The sequence below is a fragment of the Sipha flava genome, unplaced genomic scaffold (assembly GCF_003268045.1).
Source record: "Sipha flava isolate LNK unplaced genomic scaffold, YSA_version1 117_pilon_pilon, whole genome shotgun sequence".
In the NCBI taxonomy this organism is placed as follows: Eukaryota; Metazoa; Arthropoda; class Insecta; order Hemiptera; family Aphididae; genus Sipha; species Sipha flava.
In genome coordinates, this window is record NW_020271741.1 from 1,795,965 (window position 1) to 1,812,353 (window position 16,389).

The 16,389-nt window shown below is 28.0% G+C and overlaps 2 protein-coding genes across 4 annotated transcripts; both read left to right on the plus strand.

Annotated features, from left to right (window-relative positions):
• Positions 1–6: 6 nt before the first annotated feature.
• Positions 7–16,014, plus strand: LOC112693546 (UDP-glucuronosyltransferase 2B2-like). 3 transcript variants are annotated; one of them, XM_025568669.1, is made up of 5 exons: positions 9,473–9,504; positions 10,203–10,551; positions 13,169–13,388; positions 15,185–15,404; positions 15,553–16,014. In XM_025568669.1, the coding sequence occupies exons 2-5, from the start codon at positions 10,294–10,296 to the stop codon at positions 15,830–15,832; spliced, it is 978 nt and encodes a 325-aa protein (XP_025424454.1). In that variant the 5' UTR covers positions 9,473–9,504; positions 10,203–10,293; the 3' UTR covers positions 15,833–16,014. The 3 variants fall into 3 exon arrangements, with proteins under 3 accessions (XP_025424462.1, XP_025424454.1, XP_025424446.1); XM_025568677.1 differs by lacking the exons at positions 9,473–9,504; positions 10,203–10,551 and adding an exon at positions 7–321; XM_025568661.1 differs by lacking the exon at positions 9,473–9,504 and having other exon boundaries at positions 9,573–10,551.
• On the plus strand, positions 10,576–12,418 carry LOC112693565 (2-hydroxyacylsphingosine 1-beta-galactosyltransferase-like). Its single transcript, XM_025568689.1, has one exon. The coding sequence runs from the start codon at positions 10,949–10,951 to the stop codon at positions 11,789–11,791; it is 843 nt and encodes a 280-aa protein (XP_025424474.1). The 5' UTR covers positions 10,576–10,948; the 3' UTR covers positions 11,792–12,418.
• Positions 16,015–16,389: the final 375 nt, after the last annotated feature.

Consider the following 16,389-nt stretch of genomic DNA (forward strand, 5'->3'; position numbering starts at 1 on the left):
CTGGTCGGCCAACCGCAGCTGACCGCGCACAGGCCGTTTGTGTTCAGCGGATTGTCGCCACGCATGGACTTGGCCCAGCGGTTGGCCAACACGTTGATGGCGCACGTGTCCGACGCTGTTTTCCAGTTGGTGCACCGGTCATGGAGCAAACGGGTGGTGAAGAAACATCTTGGCGTCGACTTGTCCGTGGACGAGTTCGCGTCCAACGTCAGCCTGGTGTTGGTCAACACGCATTGGTCCATAAACGGTGCGTCCGCTACCGTACCTTCCGTGTTGGAAGTCGGTGGAATGCACATGAAACCGTCGAAACCGTTACCCGCAGTTAGTATACAATTTATACGTTCATAGCTATGTTATTAACTTCAAAGCGACAATTTTGCTGTTATTAAATGTGAAAACATAAAATTTTCCGAATAAACGGAATGAGCTAAACATTTCAATGGTTGATTCGATTTTATAAAAGATGTTTAAAGCTTCGACAATATCGATTTTTATTATATGGGTTACGATATTAAAGGTTTGAGGCATTTTTTGTTACTTAATCTAATCGTTGGTGTAGTTAAATAGAAAACATGAGCACCGTGATCGCGCGTTAGTTTTCAAATAAAGAAACGATTTCTAATCAAAAGAATTACGATCCCAGTGACATCCCTTGGATGTGTTGTTATTAAAATAGTATACAAGAATAATTTCGTACTTGATATATTACCAGGAATACCGACCACACGCCCGCACCTATCTTATCACTAGCAGTGTCATTTGTGTTCATGTGCACATAATTTGCCAACATTCACTTTGCGAAAAAGAAACGCGAAAGAACTTGTTACCGCATTAATCATATGATTTCGTTTATCAATGTTCAATGTTTTAATTTTACGCTATACTTATTGAAATCGGAAACGCCGTTTGATAATTTTTTTTGCGTAGTGTATTATGTACCAATATTGTATTGTGTTGCGTTTGATCAATTTAATGTGAAGTGTCTGATCATTTTATTTTAAATTTTTTAAATGAGTTGAACGTTCCAGATTTGCTTATTGAAGAATTTCAAAGTAAGTTTTAATATTTATGATTTGTAAACATGTATGTGGTTTGAGATATTTTCCGTTGATTCACTAATTAACATAAATACCTACCACTACAATTTTCGGTTCACTACCCCTCGATAAATGTTCTATTGCTCTAAAAACTTTATCTTATCTTATTTTATCGAAATAAAATCAGTGATTATTAAGCCAAAGCAGAAGGTATCTGATTTTGATTAATCAAACCGGATTCACATTACACCATGACGTGTATTTTACCAGACTGCGTGCTTTTAAAATATGTGATACCAATATATATCTTACAGTGATACTATCAAATTTTGGTTACATATTTTCGCGGTTTTTTTATTAGATATGAAATATTATCATAAGTTTCAATAAATAATAACTGATAATTATTAAATTATGTAGTAGACCAGTGGCGCACACCTCATGTGTCAAGGGGGTTGGTCGACCCCTCGAAAAAAATTGAGCGATTAAAATATTTGCAATTTTCTAGATTTTATTTCAATTTTGAATATGTGAAACTCGATTGGATCTAGGCTCATGCCTAAGTTCCACTATATTAAGCTCCAAAATTACCTTCATTGGAATTTCTTTGATAATGTTTATGGGTAATGGGTGGGTGGTCGGTATTAATATAATATGTTCGACCCATGTCGGCAGGGATGGCGCGAGGGGGTGGGCAATAGGGGCAATTGCCTAGGGCCCCGTGCCTTAAATTATAATTAAGACCCCGCAGTTCTGATTTAACTGAACTTAAAATATTTTATTAATATAAATTATAAGACCCAACATTTATTCTGCCCAGGGCCTCGCAAACTCAAGCACCGTCACCACATATCGGTAAGAATGAGTGTTCGCCACTGTAGTAGACAGTATGTATTATATTATTATTAGGACTCGGAACTTAATGTACTTAAAAAGTACTAAATATGCATGCACTTATGCGCTTAGTAAAGTACAAATATGCTTTAAAAATATGCACTTAATATTTTCTTAACGCAAAAATGTTCATAAATAAAGATATTTTATTAAATATACTCGTACATAACAACAGTACAAATGTTGTTAGTATATTATACTAAGTTAAACATAATTTCTAGTTATAAATATATAAGATAAAATAAAATAAAATAAATAGCTTGAAATTTAAAATTTTCTTTCAAAATATTCCCTTTAGGTTTGTCATAAAAATAATTTCAAGGTTACTTAGCAATAAATTGATAAGCCCAATAAAATCATGCAATTCCATCATCTTCTGAGCCCTAATTATTATGTTTAATGTTATCATAGAATATTAAATTATTATTATTAAAATCGATAGCTAAACATTCAAAAGTTGACTGAAATCAACTTCACGGTAACATACGGTTAGTGAGATAATTTGTGATTTATCATAGGGTATAGCTTGATGTAAGAACATGGTTCAGCCAATCAGAGATAATTATTTTAGAAGACACGACACGGCACGGTGAAGTGTGAACCCAGCTTTATCGTAACGAAAATTGTTTGCATTTTTTTTTTCGAAAAATCGGAACTTTAATTTTAAAAATTTTAGGACTTTGCTTGTTACACCTGCCGGCTCCACTCACCAACTCTAACTAACCCTAACTTTTCGAGGGGATATTGCTTCGTCTCAAGGGGAATTATAGTCTACCCTAGTTTTTGTGCAAACCTTGATACTGTTGCAAATGAGATTATCCTTTGTGTATGAACTTAAAATTTTGCTGCTCGAGTAAATCACATATCTAGACCACAAATACAAGGTATTATACTATAACCAAACGATAATTCACAAAGTTATTATTTTATAACACGTAATAACGTAGATACTGTTTGAAAAATAACCAAAAAAATAAATAGCGTTAGTGAATTAACGAAAAGGTCTGCGGTTTGTATTGTTCGTAAGTTGTGTTCATTAAAATAAAACGAAACTCCATTTTAACCTATTATATTTATATTGGTATCCGGACTAAACATGATAATTTTATTACATTTTAGAACTAGGAGTCGAAGAACAAGTCTTCAAAAATTTAACTGAGTCAATGGTACCTACGTGAACTGGTTTCAAAAATAGGATTCAGTAGCAGGATATTAAAAAATATCGAAAAGTTAAAAATTTTATACACTACAATTTCTCTTTTTTAAAATTCGTGATAAATTTATAATGAACTAAATTTAAAGTTAAAATAGTCGTTTATACATTTCATGTAGTTTATAAAAATGTTTTATTTTATTGTTTTTAATATTAAATGTTATATAATGTAAATTTCAAAAACAATAAATTAAAATTATGAATTATTATTTTGTACCTAGTATCTACTTATCTATCTATCTACTCTATTTTTCTAATACTAAACATCAAAACATAAATAATATACTATGTATTAATCATTAATTTATAACCATTAGGTATATTGAAAAAATCTAGTTGATTAATACATAATAAAGTAACATACAACCACATAATTATGGTAGTTACTATAAGTATATGTAACTGCAACTAATAGATTATTTGGCGTAACTAAAATACATTCATGTTATAGCTAAATATTTCTTAATATGTTATTTTTATAACAAAAACACATATATATATATATATATATATATATATATATATTGAATAATACTAATTATTTGTAATCATAATCATTTTTGTTATTATTTCAATAATGTTTGTGGACAGTACAACAAAATAACTATGGTAGAATTACAATAAGTATGTGATCGTAACTGATGATTGTTATGTTGTATTAATAAAATATGTATAGTCGTTGTAACAAAATCAACAAAATCGAGTTAACAATATTGCTTTAGTATTTATAACATAACGTTGAAATTGTCTTTATAGCTACGAGAAAATATGGATAAGACAGCTATATAAATGGTTGAAGCAACTTAGCATTTTTTTTTTTTTGTATACGTCAAGTAGGCATTATTATTCATTGACGTGTAATATAATGCTTGAACATGTACAATGTAATCATTGCAATCACCAACTACAAATTCGATGTTTTATCACCATTTAACTTTAAGTACAAAAATACTGTTAATCTAATTGTTATTCATAATTCTTCGATGTTCGAGTAGTAATTTTTTATTTGTTTAATAGCTGATTTAGTGTTTCAATGATTGTACGATGTATATAAATAAATATTGAGGCAATCGTTTTGTAGTATTATGTATTAGGTTCGTATATCGTATATCGTATTTAATGCATAATATGGGTTGTGCAACGTTAAGTATAATTTTTTATAATGATTCTTTTCGGTAAGTTGATGTGCCTGAAAATCAATGGTTAACTATTAATATTTTACTTATTTTATCTATAACACTGAAGAAAATGTTATTTTAAATTAAAGCATACAAATGTTTGGTAAAAATATAAATCTATGGCTTTTTATAGCTTTTTAATACATGATAATTCTAAATATAGCAATACATGGCATATTACAATCTTCTAGAAATAGTTTACAGTTCTCAATTTTTTAATTTAATTTAATTTATATTATGATAGGTAGTAAGTACTTCATAAGCTTGTAACTTTGAAGTAATATAATAAAAACATTAGCGCATTTGAATTTATCTGTACTAGTCGTTCATTTATTATTATAGAATTCACTAGATGAATTTTATATGCAAATAATAATAGATATTTGTTGTTTAAATCAATCTAATTATTATTTATCAAAATAGTAATTATTAACTAATCGTTGCATTAAAATAGTGTAGATAAATATAATTAAAAAAAAAAATTTTTTCTATACTTTATAAATTTTTTTTATTTGAATTCTGATGAAAATATTACTCCATTAGTGCAACAAATTATTAATCTACGTAGTCATTGAAGACATTTTAAGATATATTTATAATATCTATGTATATAAAAGTCTCGTGTCACAGTATTTGTGATCTCCTTCAATTTATTATAGTAGTAGTTATACTTAGTATTTGATTACTCCTCCAAAACGGTTTAACTGATTCTGTGGCGGCTCGTGAACTGAATGAGGAATGAAGCAGATATTTTCAAAATGTATATAAAATCTCACTTGTGAGAATCATACTAAGATTCTTTAAAAGAACGAGAACATACCTTTGTATTTGAATATATCATATTTAAATTATTTAATGCAATTACAGGCCGACCATCGTTCAATATATCGGTGGGAATATGGTGTTGGTAGTAACTTCATAATAATATCATTATACGGAAACATAATTGCTATAATAGTTGGTTATTATCTTATATATTAAAAAAAATGTATGAAAACTAAAGTCCGTCTATCCGTTTTATCCGGCCGATTTCTTTAATTTTTTTTTTTTAAAGAAAGGTATTTAGACACAGATATGTCATTTCATTATACAATTTTCGATTTCCCTTCTTTTTATACTTAATATTATAATCAAATCGAAAATAAGAGGCAAAATATACTAAGCCTCTCGGAACTCTTCGACACTCCGGCTTTCGGTTTCATCGACCATCAAAGATAAATTAAATAAATTTATCTTATCTGTGTGTGGTGTATCGGGGTGGATAACTACACAAAAAAAAAAAAATATATATAATATTCATAATATTCAAATACTGCAATATCAGCATGAACACAAAATTATTTTTCATTGTTTATTATTTCAGTGTTAAAGCCGTTTTTTGTCAACCGTTTTCTTTACGTAGACGCTTTTTCTTATATGTATATAAAATTGTTTATAATAAAAATGAGTTACTTATTAATAAGTGTAATAAATTGATTAAATTTTTTTGTTCCCAAAATCAATAATAGTACTTAATTTTGTTAATAATTATTAAATAAGAAAAAAACGGTTTGTAATTTAAATGATGGAGATATATTTTTTAAACACTAAATAACCTATAATATACAATGTTTCGTTGTATTTAATTAGTTATAATTAAAGATTAGATATAATTGCATTAAAAATATATAAAAAAGATGCCAAAATTGCAATAAAAATGTATCGAAATTGCAGTATAAATATGTTAAAATTGCAATGAAATACATTAAAATAACATAGTAAAATTATATCAAATATATAATCATTAATTACTTACTTAAATAATATTATGAACATCAATATAATATTTACAAAATATATCATTTTTCTGAATTAAAATTTATAATTATATCCATTTCTAAAGTGTGTTCTTGAAAATTGTATCGTCTGTTACTTAAAATATGTTTATATAATGAGAACGTACGTTCAACGTCGACAATTATTATCAATGCATATTTAAAATAGTTTAAAAAATTGGGTGATGTGTCTAAATAAACATTTTGATTTCCTGTCATAATCTCAGAGTAAGTTTTAATAGTCTTATATCCTTCATTTTTTTCTAAGACATATTTTAATTTATCTTTAACTATTTTTCCATTAGGACCGAGAATATTTATAGAAATATTTATGCTAAATATTTTTATTTAATTAGTATTTGTTTAGTATTTATTTATTTATTTAGTATTTATACTAAATATGTTTAAACTATTAAGTAATTGACTATTTGATTCTTTCAAACTTGTGAGTTTTGTGGATAATTCAGATAAATATAATTTTAACATAATCATTTTAATATAATAACATTTTTTGCCTTTTAATTTTAATTATATTTAATTGATTATAAAAATAAATAAGAATAAATTTGATACGGAAAAAGAAAGAAAATTACTAATTATTTTTAAACAAATATATGTTACTAATTATTTGTTAGAATAAAAAAATATGAGAAAATTTTTTTTTGTAAATTATTTGATAAATTACTTTTAATTGAAACATTTTTTAATACTTATATTTTTTGAGATATTAAAAAACCCACATTTTTTAACTATTATATATATAATATTTATATGACCTTATAAAAAATATGGAGTACGTTTAACTGAGGATTTTAGTATAATAAAGAATATATTTTAATAAAATTGTTAAAAAAATCTTGATTATGATTTATTTTGGCATTTCTCCGTTTTTGCCTGACCTGTCTAGATATCGGTTAAATATGATGAATTTTTAGTTGATATTCATACAGCTTTTGCTGAATTGTCTTAATACCAGTTATATATCCCCAGGTATATAGGGGGAGGAGGTGCCTAGTGGGCTACAGCCCCCCTCCCCCGAAATGTTTCAAAAAACTTAAAAATTATTTTAAACGTTTGTTATATTTTAATGGTGCTTTATGCTTATTTGGAAATAATTTTATAAAAAGAAAAATGATTTTAACCTAGTTGCATTTATTTTATTCAATTGTACTTCAATAGTTCACATTAAAATGTTTTAAGGTTCTCATTTTATGGTTCAATGTTTATTATTAAGAATTAATTATACATGAATAAATAAATTATAATTGTATAATACGAGTACATTTTATTCGTAATATATTTTATTATAGAAATAGTCCAGTAGACATACTCGTATATTAAATAGTGAAGTATTACATCACATATCCTTTGTTCATAAATATAGGTTCATATTTACTATAAGAAATACGTAAATAATGTGATCAGTTGAGACAATTTTTATTACCTTTGTCAAATAGTTTTGGGACATTCTGTAAATGAAATGTAGATAAGTACCTACTGTGTCTTGTTAGTAATCCTTAGATAACAGTGGCAATTTAACTCTGTCCATGGTAGCCCCCGTCCCCTCGAAAATATTTTCTCTATTCGCCACTGCTTAGTACCACATACTGTGTACTATTACTATAGTCAATGTATCAAAACTGAAAACAGACATTGATGTCTTTAGTTTAATTGCAGTATTAGTGTATTAAGTATAATGTCTCATTTTAAGGGTCAACTATTAATGACTCGATCAGAATCTTTTTTAGAAGTACAAAATTGGCAATGAATTTACATTTACACATGCATCCGCAAAAATTGGATCTATAATATAATTTAAGCGAATGCTTTAATTTATAGTAAATAAATACTATTATATTTAAGTAACTTGAAAAAAATTGAATGAAATTACTTTAATTTTTTTTTATTTTAGATAATATTTACAGTTCGTATGTAATGAGCAAATAGGCAGAATGAATCAGATAACAGTATAAGGAATTTATATAGTAATACGGATTTTTTGTCGATTTAATTATGAGATATTTTGAAACGCCTTAGGGGATTATTTACTAGAACATAAGCCTATTTTTTGGCTTGAGAATTGAAATTTATTTCAACTTAAAAATAAATTTGTAATACTTCATTGGTAAAATTATTTGAACATGATAAAAACTGTTACGTTTACAGTTCTATAAATTAATGAACAAGTAAAGTATAGTACGTCTGAACTATGAACTCTGAGCACTTTAATGTATGTATTTATGAAGTATATCTTATTAAGTATTTATACTATTATATATAGTAAGTATTATCTATATCAAATTACAAGTTATCAGATTTTCTTACAGGCATCCAACTAACATATCCTAATCCTGCAGGTCTTAGGTAAAATAAAAATTTGAAACTATAAAAATATTATAGACTACAGTACAAAAATTATAACATGATATTAAAATGTAAATTATATTAGTTTACTGATTATTTTTATAATTGTTTTTATAAATAGAACACAATCAACTCAAAAAACAATCGTTTGCTTTATTTTTGAATAAAATTAAAAATAAATTATGTATTTCTCTTATTACGAAATTATAATTAAGTAATAATAAATAAAAAATAAAATATCAAATTTACTATAGTATAAATAATTAAATATTGTAATTTATAATATTATAAAAAAACTTGGGCTGCTTATTTTTTATTTAATCATGTGTGTGCACATGTAATAATTGCACACAATTATATGTTATATCATTTATTGTATAATAACATACTCGAATTATAAAATCAATAGTTATAAAAATATAATTGAAATTAAAATACATATTATAAATACAATATATTCACTTCCTACCTACATCATCCACCACCAAGTAAGTTAAATTCATAAGCTGATAACTATTATGTATAAAAACCTACTAAAATACACACGGGGAACTTGTTATTGACCTTATTGTCTTATTAATATTGGTGTTGGTATGGCGGAGAAATTACAATAAAAAATATAATAACACCACTTTATAAAATATAAACTTAAACATTTATGTGTGGAATACAAAGGAAGAGATTAATTAATTTGTAAATTGAAGGTACTAATAGTAAATCAGTTATCTTATATTCTTATTATTAACCACACCTATTATTCAACAATGATAATAAATTATTTTATCTATGCAGTCAACAGTTGTAATAGTTGCAGAGTTACGTTGGATAGTTTTATTTTTCTTAAAGATTGAATATGTTTAATACTTATGATATTAAAATTTATAACAGTTAAACATTTAACTTATTGCTGTTTGTGTTTTATAACTTAAAATTGTAACTGTAATAATATGTTTCGATTTTTTTTGTCATCTAGAACAGCGGTTCCCAAACTGTAAGGCAATTATGTGAGACGCAAGGCAAATATTTATATTTTATATTGTCATATATTTATTTTTATTAATTTTTTTTTTTTTTTTTTTTTTTGTTTTGGGAATGCGTAACCTAAAAAAGTTGGGGACCACTAATCTAGAATATTTTAAATTGTCTTTAAAAATATATCACTTATATATTCGCATTTACTATTCTTAATAATTGTGATAAATTAAGCAAACTATTAATTGTTACCTATAATGATGGATTTATTAATAACTACTATTATTATTTGTACTGCTGTGATTTATCCTGTTAACACAGCCAACATCTTAGTCGTATTCTATAATCGTGCTTTTAGTCATAATTTTGTATTTATACCATTATTTCAAGAACTCGCCTCTAAAGGTCACAATATTACTTATATTAGTAGTTATCCGATACAAAATCCAAATATCACTAACATTTCAACAAAAGAATCTATACCCATTGTACAAAACACAATTAATGTGACTCACGTTCAATCAATAAATGCTTTTCATGAATCAATGAAGATTATGTGGGATTTTTATAAAAAAGGAATAAAATATGATGCATTGTTTACGGTGGACGATGTAAATATATTACTTAATGGCCCATCTAAGTATGATTTACTCATAGCAGAGCACTTTAATAGCGAATTGTCTTTGGTTTTCGCGTCAAAATTCAATATACCTTATATATTGTTGAGTAGTTGTAGTTTATTGCCATGGAATCAACAAGTATTTGGACAATCATACGCATTGGCTACTTCACCTGTAACATTGACCGGTCTATCTCCAAAGATGAACTTCTACGATAGAATTAAAAACACTATTTCCAACGCTGAGCAAGTAATAGGTTATAATTTTTTATGCCGGAAACGAGACGAAGAAATCATTAAAAAGAAACTTAAAATAGATGTGTCATTAGATCAATTAGTTAAAAATGCTAGTTTATTAATGGTCAATACACATTTTACAATGTTTGGGTCTAGAGCCTATGTACCAGCTATTGTAGAAGTTGGTGGAATTCACATACAGCCAATTAAACCTTTACCCACGGTAAGTTACTAATATTTTATAAGAAAATATTAAATTACGTTATTGTTCGTGTTTTTTTATTGAAATAGTATATAAATTGTTCTATTTATTATTAAACTTTGTTTTGAAAATTCCATCCAACAAATGTCAGTTGTTCTAATGTCTGTATAACTATTGTAATTAATGCTATTTTTACGGATAACACGAACAATTATAGACTATAAAGAAAAAAATACCATTATAAGAAAATTACTATTATAATCTTGTCAATTATACAAAACACTTAAATCTAAAAAATAGCTAAACAAATAATACATTACATGTGTTGTGTACACGTTCGGAAAACGGTTGGATCATTCAACTATACATTGTGTGGTAAAGTAGCACAAAAGTGCGCGTTAAGATTCGATCGACGAAAATGAATAATTCACCGTCCGTTCGGAAGATATCGTTGATGATTTTGTTCTTCCGCAATGCTCTGTGCAAGAACATTTTAGGAGTTTTTCCCATCGAAGCTCAAAGTCATCAAATAGTGTTTGACTCGTATATGTCTGAACTACACCGCCGTGGTCATAACGTGACCGTCTACTCGCATTTTCCTGAAATTGCCTCTGAACCGTACAAGATAATTAAAATCAGCAACACAACTACGTCAGTACTGAACCCAAACTACATTACCATGGACAACATGAACTCGCCGTCGATTTTCAACAGTTACAAGCACATGTTTTGTCTGGTAAGTAACGGTCAAGCGTATGCGCAGTCCGATTCGCTGCGTGAGCTATACGCTCAGCCGGAAGACACTTACGATCTAATTGTGACGGAAACGTGCAACACAGACCTTTACCTAGCGTTGGTTGGACGGTTCAAAGCTCCGTTCGTTGCGTGGACCACATCCCCGTTGTTCGTGTGGTCCGCAGATCGCATGGGGACGTCCAGCAATCCTGCGTACATACCGGTCCTGATGACACAGCACGGAACGGACATGAGCTTCTTGGAACGATGGGAGAACACGTTATTGCGGTCCGTAGCGTTTTACAAATACTTCATAGATTCGACGATTCCTTCGCAGGAAATTGCTACGAAACATTACAAGTCTTTGATGCCGTTGCACCAGTTGGTGTTCAAAACTAGTTTTCTGTTTGTTCACACGCATTATTCGCTCTGGGGGAGTAGGCCGTTACCTCACAACGTGGTCGAAGTAGGAGGTTTACACGTTAGACCGTCAAAACTTCAAGACGCGGTAACACCCTATTTATGATTTTCCAATCTAATAAAATATAACCGTCAAAAGTAAGAGATAAAATGTTCTGTGTAGGAAAGTGATGACCAAATTATAATTTTGAAAATTTCTAATCCCACATAAGAAAATTCGTGTAGAAAAAATATAATTATATTGTTTAAATTACTAAAACATTGAAATTGTATTTTTTATATCATGATGTTTACCATAGTCATGTCAACAATTTTAGCGCCCCGGGGCAAAAAATTTTCTTCGGGTACACTGGGCACAAGTAGCATATTAAGTGCAGATAAAGGCGCCCCCATACTTTAACAAAACAACGGTGCCTAGAGACCATTGCCCCCTTAACTCCTTTAACTCGTCTCCGATGGTTACACTTATAAGATTTTAATCATAAACTAAGAGCTAATATTAAGGAAATGAGCGGGATGATAAAATAAAAACATGTAGAGATTAACTTTTTTTTGGGTATAACAATAGTTTTTATTTCACGTTAACTTGATATTGGGATGATGCCGCAAAGCCAGTATTCACTAGTCTGATAGTGTGAACACGATAATGTATCTTTGGTACCTTAATTATTGTATTAAATAAAGTCTAAAACATTACTAGTATTAACTTTGATTATTGAATAAACTTGGTAATAAATATATTTTATAATTAATGGTATTAGGTATATTTTTTATGTAAATTTATATACTTATATTTTATGGATTAGTCGATTTCCTTGTTAGTAAATCGTCGCGAAACGTTATAAGTTTACGGTGTTGTTACACTAGTTAGACTAGAGTTCTGCTTCTTGACACGACTTATTCTCTTCGAGGTGCAGACCCGTATTTAAAAATTTGGCGCTCCTAGGCATATAACTTATGCCCCCCCTCACAAATAAACAATAATAATACAACACTTATTATTTCGTCCATAATCGAGATTCTTTAATATTAAAATATAACTTATAAATGAAAATCGTTTAGTACTTTTTCTAATTAACAAATTAAACAGATTATAACATAGTAAAACATACAATTTCCTTTTTTTGAATTAATAAATTATATTATAATAAAAATACAATTTTTTTTTTATTGTTTTATTTTATTTTTTCATTAGAGATATCATTTTTTAAATTAATTTTGCTAAAATATTTTGCCGCCCCTGAGACTTTACGCCCCCGGGCATGTACCTACCCATGCCCCCCTAAATACGGGCTTATCGGAATGGTAAGTCGTTACCTCACAACATGGTAAAAGTAAATGCTTACTCGTTATTCCATCAATACTCTTACACAGGATTTCAATATGACAACGAAACAACTATTATATTATAGCATATAATATGGTCATATAATATATTATCACCTATATATGAAATAAATTAAAATCATGTGTAATCGTTTAGGATATTCAAACATTTATTGACGAAGCAGAACACGGAGTAGTTTATTTCTGTATGGGCAGTTTATTACGAGGTGAAACTTTTCCAGTTGAAAAAAGAAAAATGTTTTTAAAAGTCTTTGAGAAAATTCCGCAACGAGTTCTATGGAAATGGGAAGGAGAACTACACGACAAACCCTCGAATGTTATGATACGGAAATGGATGCCTCAGCGAGATATATTAGGTAAGTACTTGCCCTATATCAATTTTATATTACGAGTATTATATTAATTTAAATAGTGCCTGGATTTCATAAATACATAAAAAATATTAAATTCAATCTATTAACTTATATTTATAAAAATATTTTGGCAATAAAAGTTAATTTATGTTATATTGAAATGGGTGATGGTAAAGTGTGGCAAAATTAATCTTTTTCTAAAAGTCTATATGAAAATTGCGGCAAGAAAAAGTTTAACATTATACAATCTGCGACAAAATCGATAAGATACATTATAAAAGATGTGATAACTTATTTTATATACCTACAAAATTATATACTATGTAGTATGTAATATGTACCTATTTATGCCTATGTACGTATATTATTTAATTATATTACATCTCGCGTATATAATGGCAAGGTGGATCCAAATGTATTTGTAAGTTTTAACGTAACATATTAAAATCGGTTCCTAAAAGAAGTAAACTGTTGATAATACTAGTTAGTACCTACCTACCAACAGTGGCGCACACAGGGAGGGTCAGGGGTTTCGACTGACAACCCTCAGAGAATTTGTGGATGGCTAGTTCTGTGTGAACTTGTATGAATATTTGTTTAATTTAATACTAACCAATTTTTCAGCTATCCAAATCAATATACTAATTATGTTTACCCTAGAACTGAAGCGTCACATGAGAATAAGTAATAAGGCTCAATCACAAAAATTATGCTATACAAATTTATAAATTAATACCCAGAAAATTGAAAAATAATTAATATTAGGTTTATTTAAAATTTTTTTTTTTTAATATCTCTGTTAGTAAGAAAAAACCAAAAATACTTAAAAATAAGAGTTATACTATGCCTAAACTCAGATTTTACTGGTGGGGGTGAGTGGGTACTTCGAAATATATATTTTCGACGCCCTTGTCAAAAATTTTCTGTGCGCCACTGCCTACTAGTATAATATGTCAAGTAAAGTAGTTAAAAGTTTAATATTTAATTCAACGTGATGGAATTTACAATAATGTTTAGCCAGAATTGCAAATAATTTTAAATCCAAATTTAATTATGAATCAATAATAAGTGGTAATAAAACATGGGAACACGGAAGACGTAACATCATATAATTAATTAACTGATATACATAGATAGGTATACATAGGTACATACTACCAGGGATGGAACTAGGGGGTGGAAAACGGGGATTCATCCCCGAGTGTAACATTTGAGAAGGTGTAATTTTTGTAATTATTAATAACTAATTTGATATTTTTAACTTTGTTAAATACTGATATGAAATTAAAACTCAATAAGTATGATTGTATATTAATTATTAGAAAAAAATTCTCGAAAAGAGTATTAGTATATGATAGGGCGTAATTTTAACATTTTCTCCAGGCTAAAAATTTCTAGTTCCACCTTTGCATATTACATACTATATAGTATATAATATCGTATACGATATATATTATACCTATAGGTATATAAAATATTGTTGCAGATTGTATAAGGTAAAATTTTTTCTTCCCGCAATTTACATACAGCCTTTAATATAATTTAATAATATCAAAATCTACAATCCTTGTATATATGTAATTTGTATTCAAAAATATTTTGATTAAGTAAGTATAAAGTTTTCTTCTTGAGATTTTTAATAATTACGTTTGATATAAAATTACTATAACTAATGAAATCTTAAAATTGAATTGTTTGTATTGGTACAATAAATAAAATGTATGCCAAAGGTTTCATTTTTAAAAATGTTCATTGTTTTTAATATCAAAAAATATAACATTTATTGTGTTTGTTTACAGCTCATCCTAATGTTAAATTATTTATCTCTCATGGTGGTTTATTGGGAACTACTGAAGCTGTGTATGAAGGCGTTCCAATTTTATCAATACCAATTTTTGGTGATCAAATGACAAACGTCAAAGCTGTTAGAGATAAAGGAGCTGCGGAGATTATGTATTATACTGATTTAAATGAAGATGAAATTTTTACAAAAATAAATTCAATGCTTACAGACCCTACGTAAGTGTTTTATGAAATTGTCTGCATAACATAGCTACATGAAGTGCTATATGTACAGCTACATGAATGCATACACTACATTTAGCTTAATTTAAGATGTGTGTCAGAAGATTGTTGATTATGTTTCATATTAATTTGTATAATTTAGATATAAACAAAAAGCCAAAGAGTTATCAGAAGTATTTCGCGATCGACCTATGTCTCCTCTGGAGACTGCCGTGTACTGGACTGAGTATGTTATCAGACACAAAGGGGCACCACACCTTCGTTCAGCTGCTGTTGGAATGCCATGGTACCAATATTATTTAATCGATGTACTGTTGGTAATTTTTATATCGATCGCAACTATCTTTGTATCATTGTACTACTTAATTTTCAAACAAATTTTACGACTTATATATAAAAAAAGTAAAGAAAAACAAACATAATCTAGTAATTTACATTTAGTTTAGAAACTATAAAATAACAAATCCAATTGTGCTATAATAGTCATTATGTTACATTTATAAGTAGGATTTCCAATGCATTGTAAAATAATTATTATTTGTATTGTTCCACTGAATTTTGTAGTGCGATTTGAATAAATTATGCGTTTGTAAATGTATCTAAATTTTGTATGTTGTTTTTAAAAATATAATTCATAATTCATTATTATATTCAAAACAATAAGAACTATATTTATTTTTATGTATCTAATTAAGAGTACCTATTGTTATATTATATGTAAATATCACGGCCTAAAATAGTGTGCAGTACGACATTATTAGTGTAGCACGAAATTGGAATAGTGCAGTACAAAATGAAAAAGTGTATCGATTATTTTAGTGTAATATTTAGACTGACAATGCCGTTAATAGTTAAAACTTTTTTTTTTATGTTTATCTTATCAATTTATGTTACTAGATAAGCTATAAAGGATTATGATATTGTACTTTTATTCATTATCGTTGTATGGTACCATGAACTAAAATATTTGATATTATAT